The sequence below is a fragment of the Delphinus delphis genome, chromosome 9 (genome assembly GCF_949987515.2).
Source record: "Delphinus delphis chromosome 9, mDelDel1.2, whole genome shotgun sequence".
Classification (NCBI taxonomy): domain Eukaryota; kingdom Metazoa; phylum Chordata; class Mammalia; order Artiodactyla; family Delphinidae; genus Delphinus; species Delphinus delphis.
In genome coordinates, this window is record NC_082691.1 from 46,314,141 (window position 1) to 46,334,862 (window position 20,722).

At 37.2% G+C, this 20,722-nt stretch overlaps 2 protein-coding genes across 2 annotated transcripts in view; both read right to left on the reverse strand.

The window, feature by feature from the left end:
- Positions 1–20,722, reverse strand: part of UMAD1 (UBAP1-MVB12-associated (UMA) domain containing 1) — a 246,315-nt gene that overhangs the window by 134,665 nt on the left and 90,928 nt on the right. The window lies entirely within an intron of this gene.
- Positions 10,497–13,162, reverse strand: LOC132431019 (protein transport protein Sec61 subunit alpha-like). Its single transcript, XM_060020467.1, is given in 3 exon segments — positions 10,497–11,294; positions 11,296–12,023; positions 12,092–13,162. Coding segments are annotated over 3 exon segments (1,509 nt in total). The 5' UTR covers positions 12,323–13,162; the 3' UTR covers positions 10,497–10,744.

The window sequence follows — 20,722 nt, forward strand, 5'->3', positions numbered from 1 at the left end:
TGAAGAAATGTGATGGAAGGAGGGTCAGGGCAGAAAAGGGACAGCAGTCTTAACTAATTGTGTTTTAAATATCTTAAAATTCTTCAAATTTTGCAAGACCATATGGCCCTGTGAATACACAGCTAGAGATCTTCCCAGGGCCTTGGAGGGGGGCCTGTGCAAGGAAGGGGCCCTGAAACCTAAATCCCAGTCAATCAGCTTCTGGTAAACTTGCCTCTGATTACAGGTAAACAGAGGAGTCAGAAGACCCAGTTTAAGCCAAAGGTCCTTCCTTAGCTTAAGGAGTTCGGCGTTTCTCCCCACCTGTCCCTCCACCTCCACAGTGAATATTCAATTTCAGGCTGAAGTACACTTCCAGGAGGTCTTAGAGCAGCAAACTCTAACCTTCCTTCCTACTTGACACAGCTAAAATTGCTTCATCTCAGTTTTTGCCGAAGTTGAGGTTCATACAAGTTGAAATCTTAACCAAAAATTTCTGACTTGTTTTTCAGAAACTTCTTCAGTTTCAGTTTCAGCAATCCATTGTTTTGATTGATGCATCTAGCCTCTCTCTCTCTAAAGCTCGGGAAACATTAGCCCTATCTTAATGTAACAACTCTGAAAGTCTCAGTTGCCCCATAGATCCATTTTTTAAAAACTCATTTATATGCGCTAAAGCCAAGACACATATAGTTGGGGCGGGCAATAGTCATCACAGGGCTCCATACTTCATTAGTGGAAGTAATGTAACTAGTGGTACAACATAGGAAACAGTAATGAGGACATTATATTCACACTGCTCAGCTATGTACACAAAAGGAAGCCTGCACAACATTGAACAATCTATAAAGTAGCAGTCAAAACTGGCTTCTTCCACAATTAAATTAAAACTGGCTTCTTCCACAATTAAAGTTTTCAGTTTCTCTTTATAATTCATCTTTTATTTTTAACAGAGAATCCCCTCTTATTGGGGGTCATTACTTCTTAAATATTTTATTGACACTATTTATTATCTCCATTTACCCTCTAACTCTTGGAAGTCCAGCAATAGGTTTTAGTTATGGCTTTCACCAAATTCTGTCAAATCTGAAAAATACACATAGTTAAGAACACAATCTCTTAAGAGCCAAACTGACTGGGTTCAAATCCCAGCTCAGCCACTTTCTACCCGTGGTTTTGAGCAAGTCACTGAACTTCTCTGTGCCTCAGTTATCTCATCGGTAAAACAGGGATAAAATAATACCCCACAGAGATGCTGTGAGCATTAAATGAATTCGTGTTCATAAATACTGACAGCAGCGCCTGGTACACACTCGGGCTGCATATGTGTTTGTTAAATATAAGAAAAATATGAATCACATGTAATATGAAATGAGAGTGATCGGAGAAGCTAAAATCAAGATATGCACACTAATTTGAGTGTTTTACTATCTCCCATCATGTTGTAAATTCCAAACTGCCAAAGACAGTTAATTCAAATTTAAAAGCACAAACACAATTCTGAGCCAAATAAACAACTTGTACATTATCAATCCTTTATCTCTGATCACAGGTAATCATTGACAAGCAGCTTGGGCTAGTAGAGTCTGATGTATGTGAAATGGACTCTAGCTGGGAAGCTTTAGGCACATCATTTAGTTTCTTGGAACTTCATTTTCCGTATTTGGGCAAATGGGTATAACTTCTTAAGATATTTTCTAAAATCCCATTATATAAAACACACATAAAGAGCTATTATGTGGCCCAGCATCTAGCAGATGCTCATTAAATAGTAGTTATTATTATTGTTGTAATTGACCATTATTCTACTCCATTAACATTCCTCTTTCTATATTATACTACATATTAAAGATCGTTGCCCCTCACCATTCTAGGAATATAATTAAGAAAATCTATCTTCCCTATTCACTTTTGTTAAAACTGTCAAACATAATCAATGTCTGACCTTGTCCTGGACTAAGATTGAATAACATTGGTGAAAGAGATCCTTCATGGATATTTATGAATGCAAATGTGACACACAAGGTCCTTTCATTAGTACTTAACGTTATTAAAGTTTTTACAGAACTTAGATAAACTATCACAGAAAAGAATAATTACAGCTTAGATTTCTGCATAATAACAGTTTCAGTTTATGCCACCTTTTGTGAGAACTTTCAAAATCTTAACATATACTACTCTGTGAATATTTTCATTACATCTGCATATTAGATCAGAGCAGATATACGCCTGGTTTTATTTTAGAAAAATATGAGGCTAAAGATTTATGACTTGCCCTCCTAAACATACCAAGAAGGGAATTCACATAATTTCTCACTATTTCTGGAGGAAGCCTTTGCTGCCAGTACTGAGAATGTTACAAAATTAAATATTAAAGGCTCGAATTGCTAAATATTCTATAAGCTATGAAAAAAATACTTACCGACTTCCATTTCTGGAAAATGCATCAACTAATGTCCCTCAAATATTTTCCCTTGGATTAAGTGGAAACAGTTCAAACCCAAAGAAGACACATAGCTTTAACCTGGAATGTTGGCTGTTAGAGTGTGTGCTGCTAGAAAGTAATTAAACCACCTTATATTCTTACTTAAGTGAGATTATAAAAACTCAGAAAAGAGTCCTTCAGGAAAAATTGTCAAAACAATTTAAATTCATTTAACACATTAAATCTCACTGTATTTATTGTGGAATTGTTACAGCATTCACTTTAACTTCAAAAAAAAGGTAATTGATAGATATTTTCCTTGGAATCCCACACAGTTTTTCTTCAAATCTATTATAAAATACCAACACCAAAAATGGAAAGGCTATAGGCTAGAACTTTCAGAAGCGCTAGCAAGGGAAATTTTTGAAAAACAAATAAAAAAAAGCAAATATAGAAATTAATGTAATCACACTGACTTAAGAGGAGCCAAGGATGGAGGAAAATCTCGTATGATGGGACGTCTCTAGCACAGTGATAAAATGGGATGCAAAGGGGTATCTGGAGTGTAGGAAGTTGGATGTTAGATTCATTGATGGCCATGCCTGGTTCTAGGCTGACAGAGCTAAATCCCAAAGTATTATTGTACTAATAAATATTATAATTCTTCTCCCTAAATTTTTAATTTTAAAAATAATTTTTAAAAACATATATTAAAATGTACTACCATTTTCAGAAGAGTAACATGATATATAGCATTTGAACAGCTATGAAAAGGTAAAATATATTTCACAAACTTTGGTAAATAGGTGCATCAGCATTATGATTTTATTATTAATATACCACCACAGCACAATGCTGATTACTTTGCTATAAACATAAATCCAAGGCAAAGATAAGTCCTATCTCACCTGCTCCCTTTAAAAAAATTTACAGCAGCTCTAACGAGATTGAGTGATTAATTCATATTGCAATTCTGGGACTGGTCATCTAGTTCTGTAGCAGCAGCAATATCAAAATGTCATCATTAGTTCCATAATATTTCTATAAATCTGTATTTTACAAATAGGTACTGAATTTATATTATGTTCTAATCCACAAAACAGAATTTGGTTTCACCTTATGACATAAACAAGTATATAATAAAACATAAATAAAATATTTTATATATAAAATAAAACATAATGCATACAATAAAACATATAATGACTTATTAGATGATTATACTTTGTTTTCCTATTTTGGGGCCCAGAAACAGCACATTCTCTAATAATTTAATGATTCAGATTTAATTTCTGTACTTTCTTCCAAGAACACAGCAAACTTTCCTTTTCCTTCAAGGAAAATTACCTGTTAAGCTGAAAATAATGACAGCCGAATTTTCAGTTATAGAGAGAAACAGTTTCAGAGAGAAACTCAGGAAGCAACAATGAAGTTTTCCCATTTCTCAAAACCTTGACCTAGTGGGCTCAGCGCTTCACATGAAAGGACCAAAACCTTCGGTCTCCACTCTGTTTTGAGTTACTACCCTGGCAGCCTTTCTGGCAGTTTCAATTGGTTAAAAGAATTTTTTTATTTCTGAGCAAAAATATATTTCATAATTGCTAAGTATCACAATAACCCAAGATTTGAAGCTTTCTGAGTAACACTGTAGAGCCGTGGAAAAAAACCCCATGATCTACTACTACCTGGTGACCTTTCCAAGTCACTGGATATTTTTGAGCCTCAGTTTTCCTCATCCATAAACCAGGAAAAAGGCATTTGCTCTGCCTTGTTCTAGGGATTTCTGAAAGGATCAAATAAAGTAGCATGTATGAAATGCTCTATAAGACAAAGTATTCAACAAATGGAACAGTATTAATAATTGTAGAAAAAATAAGAGTGATTATTAATTAAATAAAATGTATTAAACAATAACTGGGCTTTCTAGGACTAGGACTTTTCTAAGAATTTTAAGAGTTATAAAGGAAAAAGGGTGAGTGACTTTTCTAAATGATAACTTCAAAACAAATCTCAATACTTCTGAGCAAAGCAAGGCTAGAGTTGTCCTCTGCCCTAGGACAGACATCAAAACATCAGTACATAATATCCTCCCAAGGCAACTCCAAGACAATAGTAGGATTTATCAACCCCTTGCATCTCTATTATTTAGGAAGAGTCCTCATGGCCTACGGGCTAGTGAAGGCATCTCATTACTATTTCTCACCATGCACTTGAAGGCCACTTTGCCTACTGAACAATCAACACCATTTCTAATTAGATATATGAAGTATCAAAAACATGGCAATAACTTTCAGTAACAATTTACGCACACACAACACACATATACAAACACTCCATTTTTAAGAAGGGATATAAACATCTTAAAAAAATTCTTTTAAATCTACAGGACCTTAATCCCTGAAGATAGCAATAAAAAAAAGGGGATTGTTTGTGTAACTTGTACCAAAATAATGAGACATTTCCAAGTTTGTGTTTGAAGTTCTTTAAACAAGGTGGTCTTTTTAGTGAGCTGAGATAAAAATTTTAAACATTTTAGGGACCGAGCATTTGGTTGGCATTCTGCCACTTTCTACACCAGATAATTTCAGTTGCTGCTATTTGTCTCATATGTTTTTTATTCTCCCTCTAGGGAAGTCAAAGCCTTTTCACTTGCAGGCAAATTTTACTGTAGCTCTGGTAACTACTTTACAAGGTGATAAGCATTCACAAGAGGCTTTTATTAGGCTGGTAGCAAAAGCAAAAACTATGTGCACATATTTAGACAACATGTGCGAAATGGAAAACTTTAAACATATGAGAGCTCCAAGTTAACCTACTAAAACTGCATATCCCATGAAAAATCTGGGGGTAGAAAAAAGAAACATGCTAAATAGCCTCAAATATAACTGACTGTATATTTTCCTTGCCTTCAACTCAACATAACAGCTTGTTTAATTAACTATGTCAACTAATGCATATGCTAACTCATTGCTTGCTATCTGATTTTGCCCAGAGAATGCTTCCCTCCATCACTTTTCCAAATGATTTTACCAAGTTAGAACAGAAACTCTTGCTTTTATCATGTTTATTCCAACCGGTTCCATGAGTAGTGTCCCAAAGAAATAAATTGTCTGAACTCTATGGTACAATTAAGCTATGAGGGCAACTAAGCATTCAAACATGAGACTATTAGTTAAGACACAAAGTTCGAAAGTACTATACTAATCAGAGAAAGAAATGATCATCAGTTATCATAAACGTACCAGTCATGAGGGGCCTTAAGGCAGGCCTTGGATTCTAGATAAGACTTGAGTAAGAGGAGAGAATAACAGCCTGGGAAATGACAAAAATAATGTGCCCGCATGATCAGCTTCCAGGGCTCAGAGAGACTGAGCAGGAGCTCTGATGAGGGGCAGTGGAAAATGTGGGGAAACAGACCTTTTGTTGGAAATCACTGCACTAGACTAGTTTTACACATCATTAAGTAAAACAGACTCAGTGATTTTCAAGTCTCCTTCCACTACTTGTAAGTTTACATCATAAATCTAATAAAATAAACTCTCCCTGCTTTGTAAAGATACAGTGCTTTTCCTGACAACGTAACTTTTTCTGACCTGTCCACTAGACTGTAGGCTTACCAAGAATGAGTTCCACCTTATACCCCCAGAGGTTGGTTCCAGTGTACAGCACATAAGCAGGGATCAAAATAAATGCTTCCTGAATGCTACAGCACAGAGTGCAGGATTAGAAAGTGAACTTTCTTGGCACAGAGTAATAAAAGTATAACCTTTCTCAGTTTGTCACTGTACATCCCATAAGGAGAACAGAATTTCTCAAAATAACATCACAATGTAATTAGAAATCAGAAAGAAGAAGCAGTAGAATCTCAAAAAGAAAGATTTATAAGACAACCTACAGAATGGGAAAAAATAATTGCAAATCATATATCTGATAGACTTTTATCTAGAATATATAAAGAACTCTTATAACTCAATAATAAAAACATAAATACCCAAGTTAAAAATAAGGAAAAAATCTGAATAATCATCGGTCCAATGAAAATATACAAATGGCCAAAAAGCACATGAAAAAATGCTCAAATCATTAGCCATCAGGTAAATGCAAATCAAAGCCATAATAAGATACTACACCAGGGCTTCCCTGGTGGCGCAGTGGTTGAGAGTCCGCCTGCCGATGCAGGGGACATGGGTTCGTGCCCCGGTCCGGGAGGATCCCACATGCCGCGGAGCGGCTGGGCCCATGAGCCATGTCCGCTGAGCCTGCGCGTCGGGAGCCTGTGCTCTGCGACGGGAGAGGCCACAGCAGTGAGAGGCCCACGTACCGCAAAAAAAAAAAAAAAAAAAAAACTAAACTAAAAACAAAACTACCATATGATCCAGCAATTCCACTCCTGGGCATATACCCGGAGAAAACCATAATTCAAAAAGATACATGCACCCCAATGTTCACTGCAGCACTATTTACAATCGCCAGGGCGTGGAAGCAACCTAAATGTCCATCAACAGAAGAATGCATAAAGAAGATGTGGTACATATATACAATAGAATATTACTCAGCCATATAAAGGAACAAAATTGGGTCATTTGTAGAGATGCGGATGGACCTAGAGGCTGTCATACAGAGTGAAGTAAGTCAGAAAGAGGAAAACAAATATCGTATACATTGCTTATATGTAGAATCTAGAAAAATGATACAGATGAACTTATTTGCAAAGCAGAAATAGAGACACAGACATAGAGAACGGATGTATGGATGACGGGGGGAGAAGGGGGGACAGGATGAATTGGGAGATTGGGATTGACATATATACACTATTATGTATAAAATAGATAACTACTGAGAACCTACTGTATAGTACAGGGAACCTTACTCGATGCTCTGTGGTGACCTAAACGGGAAGGAAATCCAAAAAAGAGGGGATATATGCATATGTATAGCTGATTCAGTTTGCTGTACAGCAGAAACTAACACAACACTGTAAAGCAAGTATACTCCAATAAAAATTAATTAAACAAGAAAAAACAGACAGACAGTAACAATTAGTATTGGCCAGGATATTGAGAAATTGGAACTTGCACACACTGCACTTAGGACTGTAAAATGGGCCAGTCCCTTTGCAAAACAGTCTGGAGTTTTTCAAATGATTAAACATAGAGTTACCATATGACTCAGCAATTCCACTCCTTGGTATATACCCAAGAGAAATGAAAACATATATACTCAAAAACCTCTACACAAATATTCACAGCAGCATTATTAATATTAGCCAAAAAGTAGATATAATCTGAATGTCTATTAACTGATGAATGAAAAAACAAAATATGGTATAGCCATACAATGGAATATTATTCGGCAATAAAAAAGAATGGAATAATAATACATGTTCCAACGTGGATGAACCTTGAAAAGTAAAAGAAGTAAAGGACCCAGCCACAAAAGAAGTAAAATAAGCCAGTCAGAAAAGATCAAATATATTGTATGATTTCACTATGTGAAATGTCCAGAAAATGGAAATCTATAGAGTCAGAAAGTTTGGGGAAAATGAAAAGTAACTGCTACTGGGTACAGAGTTTCTTTCTGAAGTGATGAAAAGGTTCTACAGTTGCCTGTAAAACTACACAACGAGTGCTCTACTCTGTGAATATGTTAAAAGCCATTGAATTGTACACTTTAAGTAAGTTAATGTTATAGTATATGAATTATATCTGAATAAAGACTTTATTAAAAATATAGTTTCTGTTTAGGGTGATGAAAGACTTTTGGAAATAGACAGTGGTGATGGTTTCACAACATTGTAAATGTAATTAATACCACTAAATTGTACATTTAAGATGGTTAAAATGGAAACTTTTATGTTATATATATTTTACCACAATAATTTTAAGAAAGTACAGAATGGAAAAAAATAACTTACTTTCCCCACTTTTAATTATGAGTAGATTCTTCCTTCAGTAGAAGCACTTTGTCTAAAGTAGGAAAATCCCACATCTAAAATATTTTATCAGACCATAGATAAAGGAAGTATTAACATGATTTTGGAAATTTTATTGAATAAATCAATCAGTATAACATTTAAAAAATTTGTAAAAGATATTAAAATCAAATGCATTCCCATTTCAGTTTTACAACTTATAAACTTCGTATATTTGTGGTTCTTAACCTGCCTTAACACTGTTTTTGACAGATGATGTTTGTTAACTGCTTTGCTATTTCCTGTAATGAGGAAACTGACTGTTACACTTCAGGTTTTAACAAATAGCATTTCTACTAACCTTTGCTAATTATGCTGTGCCTGTATTTTGCGTAACATTTCACACTACATTTATTCTCCTACTTTGATTTTAGAGCAACTTATTTGTAAAAAAGTGAATTTATATACATTTCTTTTTGGCTCACCAGCCAAATCTGATTGTGTTGCTTCTAATCCAATTCTACACAGATACTTAAACAGAAATGCACATTGATGTGACTAAACTGAATACTTAAATATACAGCACCTCTTTCATATTTCAACAGGAATGTAGATACACAGACATAAATACAGACCAAGCAAAAGCAGCCTAGTGCACGCACTGTAAAAGCCATGTGCTTTACAATAAATATTTCTGTGCAAGTCTTTTCAAATACACTGAGAATTATTACTTAAACATGATTGCATTTGAATGTATAGCACTTTGATGGGTTTAGTTTAAAGCAAGTCTATTACGACAGAAAGAAGAGCAAATGTTCTACCATAGTGCCGTTTTATATGAAATAAAACATCAATATCGGAGATGAAAAAAATTAAAGCATCAAACAATAGTAACTCTGTCGTCAATCAAGCTTATTTCAGATAAATGAATACAGAATTTCAAATCTGTGATTACTCATACTTACATTCTTTTCACTTGACAATCCTGAAAATCACGTTACCTAAAAATTTTGGTTCTAAATGTTAGGCTCATTAATTAAAAGAATTAATCCTCTAAGAAGTTGTCACTTAGAAAAGGCATCTTGAGAAACAGAGTAACAAATACTGATATGAGTTATGCCTTGATTTTTAAATTTTTTTATATTTATAAACATAAATAATATTATACATGGTGAAAATCTCATTTTCTGTGATGAAAAATAAATGTTAATCTTTTTAGATGAGAAAAATAATGACTGATGCACATTGGATGCAAGGGCCAGGAGACTCCAGAAACCATATTTTTTATAAACTTAACAAAAAAAACCCAATACATTTATTAAGTGCACACTTTGTGAAAGACATTTTCTTCTGCATTTTACATACTTGATTTCATTTAGTCCTCGCAAAAATTTTGTGCAGTAGGTATTCATTATGTATAGCCACTTCATACATGAGAAAACTAAGGATGAAGAGATTAAGTAGGCTGTGCAAATGTGCAGGAGTAAGAATTCGAACTAGAATTGAATCCAAGTCCATGCTCTTTCCATTACACCATTCTTTCTTCTACAAGTAAACATTCTATCATTTGCTAAAATAATTCAGTAGCATCAGCTGTTGCAACTGTAAAAAGGCTCGGGGAATACCAGACATATTCCTGAAGTCTGACTGGTAAAGCTATATTACCCAGCTACGAAGGGGAAATCACACTTAGGCAGAGCAATCCCTACTTTTCCAAGTTTGACACATCAGAACAAACAAGAAATCAAAACTAAATTAAACTCAACCTTAACATTTATATTTCTTAAAGTCCTATTAATCCAACCAGCAGAGGCATGTAATAATACATGGACAACAGGATGCTAATTTTATAAAAACAATTTCTACTTGGATTCTGCATGTTGTATATTTCCCACTCTGTATGTATCTTGTACATGTATTTGAACATGTCTTTTATAGGTGTACATTTAAAAAAATTACTCCAAAAGAGAGCTCCTCCAAGGTCATCTCACTGGTTAATTTCATTTATAAGTTATAGTGAGGTTTCTTTTTTGGATACCAATACATTTCTTTTTTTTTTTTGGCAATCTGAATTACATTTATTTTTAAACAAGTGGGAGGAATATTGAGTGTCTTGAATGTTGTGTGCAAAACTGATCCACGTCACCATCTCACCGTCACAACTGAACATGGCAAGGCAGGTACATTGGTTTCCAGCATCACAGGCAACACTGCATGTACGTTTTTTAATGAATAATGTAAACTTCAGTGTTAAGGCAGCTGGTAGTAATGCTGAACACAGGCTTAGCTCCGTGCCCATTTCAGGAATGAGACGGTCAGCACTTGAAAACAAACTGTGAGAGGAGAAAAGGGGAGCCGGCATTATCTGACAAAAACAGTGTGTCAAAATATTTTCCCTTTCACACACACAAAAAGAAATACTGGAACATTTAGAAAAACAAAGCACCCATCCCGCCAACTTCAGCCTGTTCTTTAACAAATACTTCAAAATACTGATAAATAACAGTGACTGCAAGCAGAATTCCAGTGCCTGAGCCGATGGCCCCGAGGAAGTCAGCCAACACGGACAGGGCGCCGAGGCACAAGTTGCCGAACGCAGCTGCTATGGGGATGCACCTATTAAGCTCATGAACCATAGAGGTATCCCTGTGGCCTCTCATTACGATTTGCTGTTCTTTAAGCTGTTCAGCTACATCTTTGGCTGAGGAACCAGACACCACTATCCACATCTTAGAAAAGAATGCACATGATCCCAACATGAAGATGCTATAAACAACCACATGGACAGGATCCTCAAATATGGCGCCCATGGACTCAGGAGGAGAAAGGTAGTAACAAAGGCCCCCCACTCGGTAAGAACAAGCAGATCCTTCCCAACTGACATCAGTCCATGGTCCTGGTAAATTTACTAAAAAGTTGCCTGGTAAATTTACTAAAAATCGAACTGACAGCATCTGGGAAATAACATACAGTTTGGATGATGGGGATGTTGGAGGTGTAGAAGAGCTTGGGGTAGCTGCTGTACTGCCCTCAGTACTGGGCCGACTTAATGGGCAGATCCACACGAAATCCCTGAAAATATATAACAGCAAACACGAAAACTGTAGCAATGAGGTTCATGAGATTGGGTAAATTCTGATGACTGAAAGCCTCCGTTAGAGCTTGACCTGTGTCTGTCCTGGTGGCCAGTAAATAAAAGACAGCTATGACTGCACCCTCAAACTCAGTACCTCTGCCACTGTTAATGGTAGTGGGACTAAAGGCCTTCCAGACAATGGTTTCACAGATGTTGGTGGCAATAAAGAGGGAAATCCCAGACCCCAAGTCGTAACCCTTCTGTAGCAGCTCATCTAACAGCAGCACAATCAAACCAGCAACAAACAAGTGAATGATGATAAGGAGACAGATTCCAGCACCCATTTCAGCGGTATCCCCGTACAGGTCCGTCATGACATACACAATGGCTTGCCCAATCGTAATGATCATACCAGATAGTTTTGGGGCTCCACTGAATAGGGCTCTGTCTTTGGGTATATCTCCAACTTCAATGATTTTGGCTTCAGCTAACAACTGCATAATCAAACCAGATGTTACAACTGGGGAGACACCCAATTCCATTAAAGTTCCTCTGTTGAATGCAAAAATAACTCTCATCCAGTAGAAAGGATCTGCAGAATCTGATGACATGATTCCAAACAGTGGTATCTGACAACATACTAAGAAGATGAAAAGAGTTATAGCAGTCCATAGTACCTTCTCTCTCTAAACTGGATTTGCCTTTCAGGTTTCTGAATTTCTGGTAGAACTGCACAGAAAGGTTTGATAACTTCTAAAAATGTGATGCCCATGGCGGCAGCTAGGGCCACCCGGTGGGGCCCAGCGACCTCGGCACGTCCTTCGCTAGGGTCCCGCGGCTTGGGCCTCGGTGCCTGCTCCCGACACGCTCCGGCCAGCCCCACCAATACATTAAAAAGGCATTTTTTAGGGAAAAAAATATAGATGTACATACATATATAATTATAAAGGTAATGTAAGCTTACTCCAACTACACAAGAATGGGTCTAATTCTTACTGAAACACTTTTCTCTTAGCTTTCCCAACACCCTTTCTCCTCAGTATTTTCCTCTTGACTCTCTGGCTGTTCTTTCTCAGTCCATCTTTGAATGTCTCCTATTCTACTCAAGGTCTAGGTTTTAGAGCTCCCTAGGGCCAGGTCCTGGGCTCTCTTTCTCAACATTCCCTCCCTAGGTGATCACATTCATTCACAAAGATGTAAATACCATCTGCACCCTGATAATCCCCAGATTTATACTGTAAGCCCAAACCTCTACAAAAAACCTCCTTTACTACATAAAAGTTAATTTGTCTAAAAACTGAACTCTTGATGTTCCCCCCAAACCTGTTCCTTCTCTAGACTTCTATATCCTCCACCCTATGGCTCATGCCATCAGACACTTATTTAATTCTAGGGAACCTCCTTGCCCCCATATATAATCCACCACCATATCCCCAAATACATTCTAAATGTGCCCACTTCTCTCCATTTCTACTGTCACTACTCTAGTCCAAGTGACCACTACCTCTCGCCTGGACTATTTATTATTGCTCTAGGCCATATCCTACAGATTCTCCTCTTTAATTTAAAGACCAGTGAGGTCTTTAAATTAAGACAAACAAACAAAAATCAGATACTATCATTCCTCTGATTAAAACTCCTTCAAAAATTTCCCCTTGCACTTCAGGTCAAAATTCAAACTGCCAAACCTTGTATATTCTGACCTGCCTGTTCCTATCCAATTTCATCCCAGGTTTTTGCTCCCCTCTGTACTTCAGTGATACTGGTCTTCTTTCAGTTCTTCCAGTAAGCCAAAATCCTTACTGCCTCAGGGTTTTTGCACATGCTGTTTCCTCTACCTGGAACGCTTTCCTCCACTTCTTGCCCAGCTAACTCTGATTCATCGTTCAAGTTTCAGCACAAATATCACTTCCTGAGCCACCTCCTACCCTAAATTAGTTCCCCCTTGTGAATTCTCTCTCATAGCATCCTTTTCTTTCATATAACTCATTACAATTTGTAAGTAAATACATATGTGTGTGTATGCATATGTGCATTTTAAATGCCTGGCTCTTCCACTACGTTGTTAAATTCATGAAGACAGGGACCACGTCCATCTTGGTCACCTCTGCATAGCCAACATTTTACATAGTGTCTGGCACATAATGGGTGCTTTATAAATATTTGCTGAATTAATCAATTAGTAAAAAGTTTCCTTCTCCACCAACACGTTGTTCCTGAAAGCAACCATTGTAAGTTGCTTTCCAGACATGAAAACATATGATTAAAGGGTAAAGAGTTCAGGAGCTTGGCTCAAGATGGCAGAGTAGAAGGACATACTCTCACTCTCTCTTGTGAGAGCACCGGAATCACAACTAACTGCTGAACAATCATCGACAGGAAGCTACTGTAATTCACCAAAAAAGATACCCCACATCCAAATACAAAGGAAAAGCCACAATGAGACGGTAGGAGGGGTGCAATCAAAATAAAATCAAATCCCATAACTGCTGCGTGGGTGACTCACAAACTGGAGAACACTTATACCACAGAAGTCCACCCACTGCAGTGAAGGTTCTGAGCCCCAGGCTTCCCAATCTGGGGGTCTGGCAATGGTAGGAGGAATTCCTAGAGAATCAGACTTTGAAGGTTAGCGGGATTTGATTGCAGGACTTTGACAGAACTGCGGGAATCAGAGACTCCACTCTCGGAGGGCACACACAAAGTAGTGTGCGCATCAGGACCCAGGGGAAGGAGCACTGGCCCCATAGGAGACTGAACTAGACCTACCTGCTAGTGTTGGAGGGTCTCCTACAGAGGTTGGGGTGGCTGTGGCTCACCGTGTGGACAAGGACACTGGCAGCAGAAGTTCTGGGAAGTAGTGCTTGGCGTGGGCCCTGCCAGAGTCAGCCATTAGCCCCACCAAAGAGCCTGGATAGGCTCCAGTGTTGGGTCACCTCAGGCCAAACAACCATCAGGGAGGGAACTCAGCCCCACCAATCACCAGACAAGTGGATTAAAGTTTTACTCAGCTCTGCCCAGCAAAGCAACAGCCAGCTCTACCCACCACCAGTCCCTCCCATCAGGAAACTTTCACAAGCCTCGTAAATAGCCTCATTAACCAGAGGGCAGACAGCAGAAGCAAGAAGAACTACAATCTTGCAGCCTGTGGAACAAAAACCCCATTCACAGAAAGACAGACAAGATGAAAAGGCAGAGGGCTATGTACCAGATGAAGAAACAAGATAAATCCCCAGAAGAACAACTAAATGAAGTGGAGATGGGCAACCTTCCAGAAAAACAATTCAGAATAATGTTAGGGAAGATGATCCAGGACCTTGGAAAAAGAATGGAGGCAAAGAAAATAATGAAGGAAACGATAGCAACGATCAATAAAATTAAAAGCTGGTTCTTTGAGAAGATAAACAAAATTGATAAACCGTTAGCCAGACTCATCAAGAAAAAAAGGGAGAAGACTCAAATCAATAGAATTAGAAATGAAAAAGGAGAAGCAACAACTGACACTGCAGAAATACAAAGGATCATGAGAGATTACTACAAGCAACTATATGCCAATAAAATGGACAACCTCGAAGAAATGGACAAATTCTTAGAAATGCACAACCTTCAGAGACTGAACCAGGAAGAAAACAGGAAATATGAACAGACCAATCACAAGCACTGAAATTGAAACTGTGATTAAAAATCTTCCAACAAACAGAGGCCCAGGACCACATGGCTTCACAGGTGAATTCTATCAACCATTGAGAGAAGAGGTATCACTTATCCTTCTCAAACTCCCCCAAAATATAGCAGAGGGAGGAACAACCGAAACTCATTCTACGAGGCCACCATCACCCTGATACCAAAACCAGACGAAGATGTCACAAAGAAAGAAAACTACAGGCCAATATCACTGATGAACATAGATGCAAAAATCCTCAACAAAATACTAACAAACAGAATCCAACAGCACATTAAAAGGATCATACACCATGATCAAGTGGGGTTTATCCCAAGAATGCAAGGATTCTTCAATATACGCAAATCAAACAATGTGATACACCATATTAACAAACTGAAGGACAAAAGCCATATGATCATCTCAATAGATGCAAAGAAAGCTTTTGACAAAATTCAACACCCATTAATGATAAAAAGCCTCCAGAAAGTGGGCATAAAGGGAACTTTCCTCAACATAATAAAGGCCATATATGACAAACCCACAGCCAACATTGTCCTCAATGGTGAAAAATTGAAAACATTTCCGCTAAGATAAGGAACAAGACAAGGTTGCCCACTCTAACCACCATTATACAACATAGTTTTGGAAGTTTTAGCCAAAGCAATAAGAGAAGAAAAAGAAATCCAAATCAAAAAACAAGTAAAACTGTCACTGTTTGCAGATTACATGATACTATGTGTAGACAATCCTAAAGATGCCACCAGAAAACTTCTAGAGCTAATCAATGAATTCGGTAAAGTAGCAGGATACAAAATTAATGCACAGAAATCTCTTGCATTCCTATACACTAATGATGAAAAATCTGAACGTGAAATTAAGAAAACACTCCCATTTACCATTGCAACAAAAAGAATAAAATATCTAGGAATAAACCTACCTAAGGAAAAAAAGACCTGTATGCAGAACATTATAAGAAACTCATGAAAGAAATTAAAGAGGATACAAATAGATGGGGAGAGATATACCATGCCCTTGGATTGGAAGAATCAACACTGTGAAAATGACTATACTACCCAAAACAATCTAAAGATTCAATGCAATCCCTATCACCCTACCAACGGCATTTTTCACAGAGATAGAATGAAAAATTTCACAATTAGTATGCAAACACAAAAGACCCCGAATAGCCAAAGCAATCTTGAGAAGAAAAACGGAGCTGGAGGAAAAAGGTTCCCTGACTTCAGACTATACTACAAAGCTACAGTAATCAAGATAGTATGGTACTGGCAAAAAAAAGAAATATAGATCAATGGAACAGGATAGAAAGCCCAGAGATAAGCCCACATACATATGGTCACCTTATCTTTGATAAAGGAGGCAAGAATATATAGTGTAGACAAGACAGCCTATTGAAAAAGTGGTGCTGGGAAAACTGGACAGGTACATGTAAAAGAATGAAATTAGAACACTCCCTAACACATTACACAAAAATAAGCTCAAAATGGATTAAAGACCTAAATGTAAGGCCAGACACTATCAAACTCTTAGAGGAAAACATAGGCAGAACACTCTATGACATAAATCACAGCAAGATCCTTTTTGACCCATTTCCTAGAGAAATAGAAATAAAAACAAAAGTAAACAAATGGGACCTAATGAAACTTAAAAACTTTTGCACAGCAAAGGAAAACTTAAACAAGACCAAAAGACAACCCTCAGAATGGGAGAAAATATTTACAAATGAAGCAACTGACAAAGGATTAATCTCCAAAATTTACAGGCAGCTCATGCAGCTCAATATCCAAAAAACAAACAACCCAATCCAAAAATGGGCAGAAGACCTAAATAGACATTTCTCCAAAGAAGATATACAGATTGCCAACAAACACATGAAAGAATGCTCAACATCATTAATCATTAGAGAAATGCAAATCAAAACTACAATGAAATATCATCTCACACCAGTCAGAATGGCCATCATCAAAAAATCTAGAAACAATAAATGCTGGAGAGGGTGTGTAGAAAAGTGAACACTCTTGCACTGTTGGTGGGAATGTAAATTAATACAGCCACTATGGAGAACAGTATGGAGGTTCCTTAAAAAACTAAAAATAGAATTACCATAAGATCCAGCAATCCCACTACTGGGCATATACCCTGACAAAACCATAATTCAAAAACAGTCATGTACCAAAATGTTCAGTGCATCTCTATTTACAATAGCCAGGACATGGAAGCAACCTAAGTGTCCATCAACAGATGAATGGATAAAGAAGATGTGGCACATATATACAATGGAGTATTACTCAGCAATAAAAAGGAACGAAACTGAGTTATTTGTAGTGACGTGGATGGACCTAGAGACTGTCATACAGAGTGAAATAAGTCAGAAAGAGAAAAACAAATACCGTATGCTAACACATATATATGGAATCTAAAAAAACCCAAAAAAAGGGTCATGAAGAACCTAGGAGCCAGACGGGAATAAATACGCAGACCTACTAGAGAATGGACTTGAGGATACAGGGAGAGGGAAGGGTAAGCTGGGACAAAGTGAGAGAGTGGCATGGACACATATACACTACCAAGCGTAAAATAGATACCTAGTGGGAAGCAGCTGCATAGCACAGGGAGATCAGCTCAGTGCTTTGTGACCACCTAGAGGGATGTGTTAGGGAGGGTGGGAGGGAGGGAGACGCAAGAGGGAAGAGATATGGGGACATATGCATACGTATAACTGATTCACTTTGTTATAAAGCAGAAACTAACACAGCATTGTAAAGCAATTATACTCTAATAAAGATGTTAAAAAAAAAAGAATGGAGGCAAAGAATGAGAAGATGCCAGAAATGTTTAACAAAGACCTAGAAGAATTAAAGAACAAACAAACACAGATGAACAATACAATAACTGAAATGAAAAATACACCAGAAGGAATCAAAAGCAGAATACCTGAGGCAGAAGAACGGATAAGTGACCTGGAAGACAGAATGGTGGAATTCCCTGCTGCACAACAAAATAAAGAAAAAGAATGAAAAGAAATGAAGACAGCCTAAGGACCTCTGGGACAACATTAAACGCAACAACATTCACATTACAGGGGTCCTAGAAGGAGAAGAGAGAGAGAAAGGACCCGAGAAAATATCTGAAGAGATTATACTTGAAAACTTCCCTAACATGGGAAAGGAAATAGCAACCCAAGTCCAGGAAGCGCAGAGAGTCTCATACAGGATAAACCCAAGGAGAAACACACTGAGACACAAAGTAATCAAATTGGCAAAAACTGAAGACAAAAATTATTGAAAGCAGCAAGGGAAAAATGACAAATAACATACAAGGGAACCCCATAAGGGTAACAGCTGATTTCTCAGCAGAAACTCCACAAGCCAGAAGCGAGTGGCTGGACATATTTAAACTGATGAAAGGGAAGAACCTACAACCAAGATTATCTACCCGGCAAGGATCACATTCAGATTCGCTGGAGAAATCAAAAGCTTTACAGAAAAGCAAAAGCTAAGAGAATTCAGCACCACCAAACCAGTTCTACAACAAAGGCTAAAGGAACTTCTCTAAGTGGGAAACACAAGAGAAGAAAAGGACCTATAAAAACAAACCCAAACCAATTACGAAAATGGTAATAGGAACATACATATCGATAAGTACCTTAAATGTCAATGGATTAAATGCTCCAACCAAAAGATACAGGCTCGCTGAATGGATACAAAAACAAGACCCATATATATGCTGCCTACAAGAGACCCACTACAGACCTAGGGACACATACAGACTGAAAGTGAGGGGATGGAAAAAGATATTCCATGCAAATGGAAATCAAAAGAAAGATGGGGTAGCAATACTCATATCAGATAAAATAGACTTTAAAATAAAGCCTGTTACAAGAGACAAGGAAGGACACTACACAATGTTCAAGGGATCAATCCAAGAAGAAGATATAACACTTATAAATATATATGCACCCACCATAGGAGCACCTCAATACAAAACGCAACTACTAACAGCTATAAAAGAAGAAATCAACAGTAACAATAATAATGGGGGACTTTAACACCTCACCTACACCAATGGACAGATCATCCGAACAGAAAATGAATAAGGAAACACAAGCTTTAAATGACACAATACACCAGATAGATTTAATTGATACTTATAGGACATTCCATCCAAAAACAGCAGATTACACTTTCTTCTCGAGTGCACATGGAATATTCTCCAGGATAGGTCACATACTGGGTCACAAATCAAGGCTCAGTAAATTTAAGGAGATTGATATCATATCAAGCAACTTTTCTAACCACAACGCTATGAGATTAGAAATCAATTACAGGGAAAAAAAAAGTAAAAAACACAAACACATGGAGGCTAAACAATACATTATTAAATAACCAAGAGATCACTGAAGAAATCAAAGAGGAAATCAAAAAATACCTAGCGACAAATGACAATGAAAACACAACGATCCAAAACCTATGGGATGCAGCAAAAGCAGTTCTAAGAAGGAAGTTTATAGTAATACAATCCTACCTCAACAAACAAAAAACATCTCAAATTAATAATCTAACCTTACACCTAAAGGAACTAGAGAAAGAAGAATAAACAAAACCCAAAGTTAGTAGAAAGAAAGAAAGAAATAACGATCAGAGCAGAAATAAATGAAATAGGAACAAAGAAAACAATAGCAAAAATCAATAAAACTAAAAGCTGGTTCTTTGAGAAGATAAACAAAATTGATAAACCATTAGCAAACAAAACAAAATTGATAAACCATTAGCAAACGATAAACCATTAGCAAACAAAACAAAATTGATAAACCATCATCAAGAAAAAGAGGGAGAGGACTCAAATCAATAAAATTAGAAATGAAAAAGGAGTAGTTACAACACACACCGCAGAAATACAAAGCATCCTAAGAGACTACTACAAGCAACGCTATGCCAATAAAATGGACAACCAGGAAGAAATGGACAAATTCTGAGAAAGGTATAACCTTCCAAGACTGATTCAGGAAGAAATAGAAAATATGAACAGACAAATCACAAGTAATGAAATTGAAACTGTGATTAAAAATCTTCCAACAAACAAAAGTCCAGGGTCAGATGCCTTCACAGGTGACTTCTATCAAACATACAGAGAAGAGCTAACACCCATCCTTCTCAAAGTCTTCCAAAAAATTGCAGAGGAAGGAAGACTCCCAAACTCATTCTATGAGGCCACCATCACCCTGACACCAAAACCAGACAAAGATACTCCAAAGAAGAAAATCAGAGAAAAATATCACTTATGAATAGAGATGCAAAAATCCTCAGCAAAATACTAGCAAACAGAATCCAACAACACACTAAAAGGATCATACGCCATGATCAACTGGGATTTATTCCAAGGATGCAAGGATTCTTCAATATATGCAAATCAAAGAATGTGATACACCGTATTAACAAACTGAAGAATGAAAACCATATGATCATCTCAATAGATGCAGAAAAAGCTTTTGAGAAAATTCAACATCCATTTATGATAAAAACTCTCCAGTAAATGGGCACAGAGGGAACCTACCTCAACATAATAAAGGCTATGTACAACAAACCCACAGCAAACATCATTCTCAATGGTGAAAAACTGAAAGCATTTCCTCTAACATCAGGAACAAGA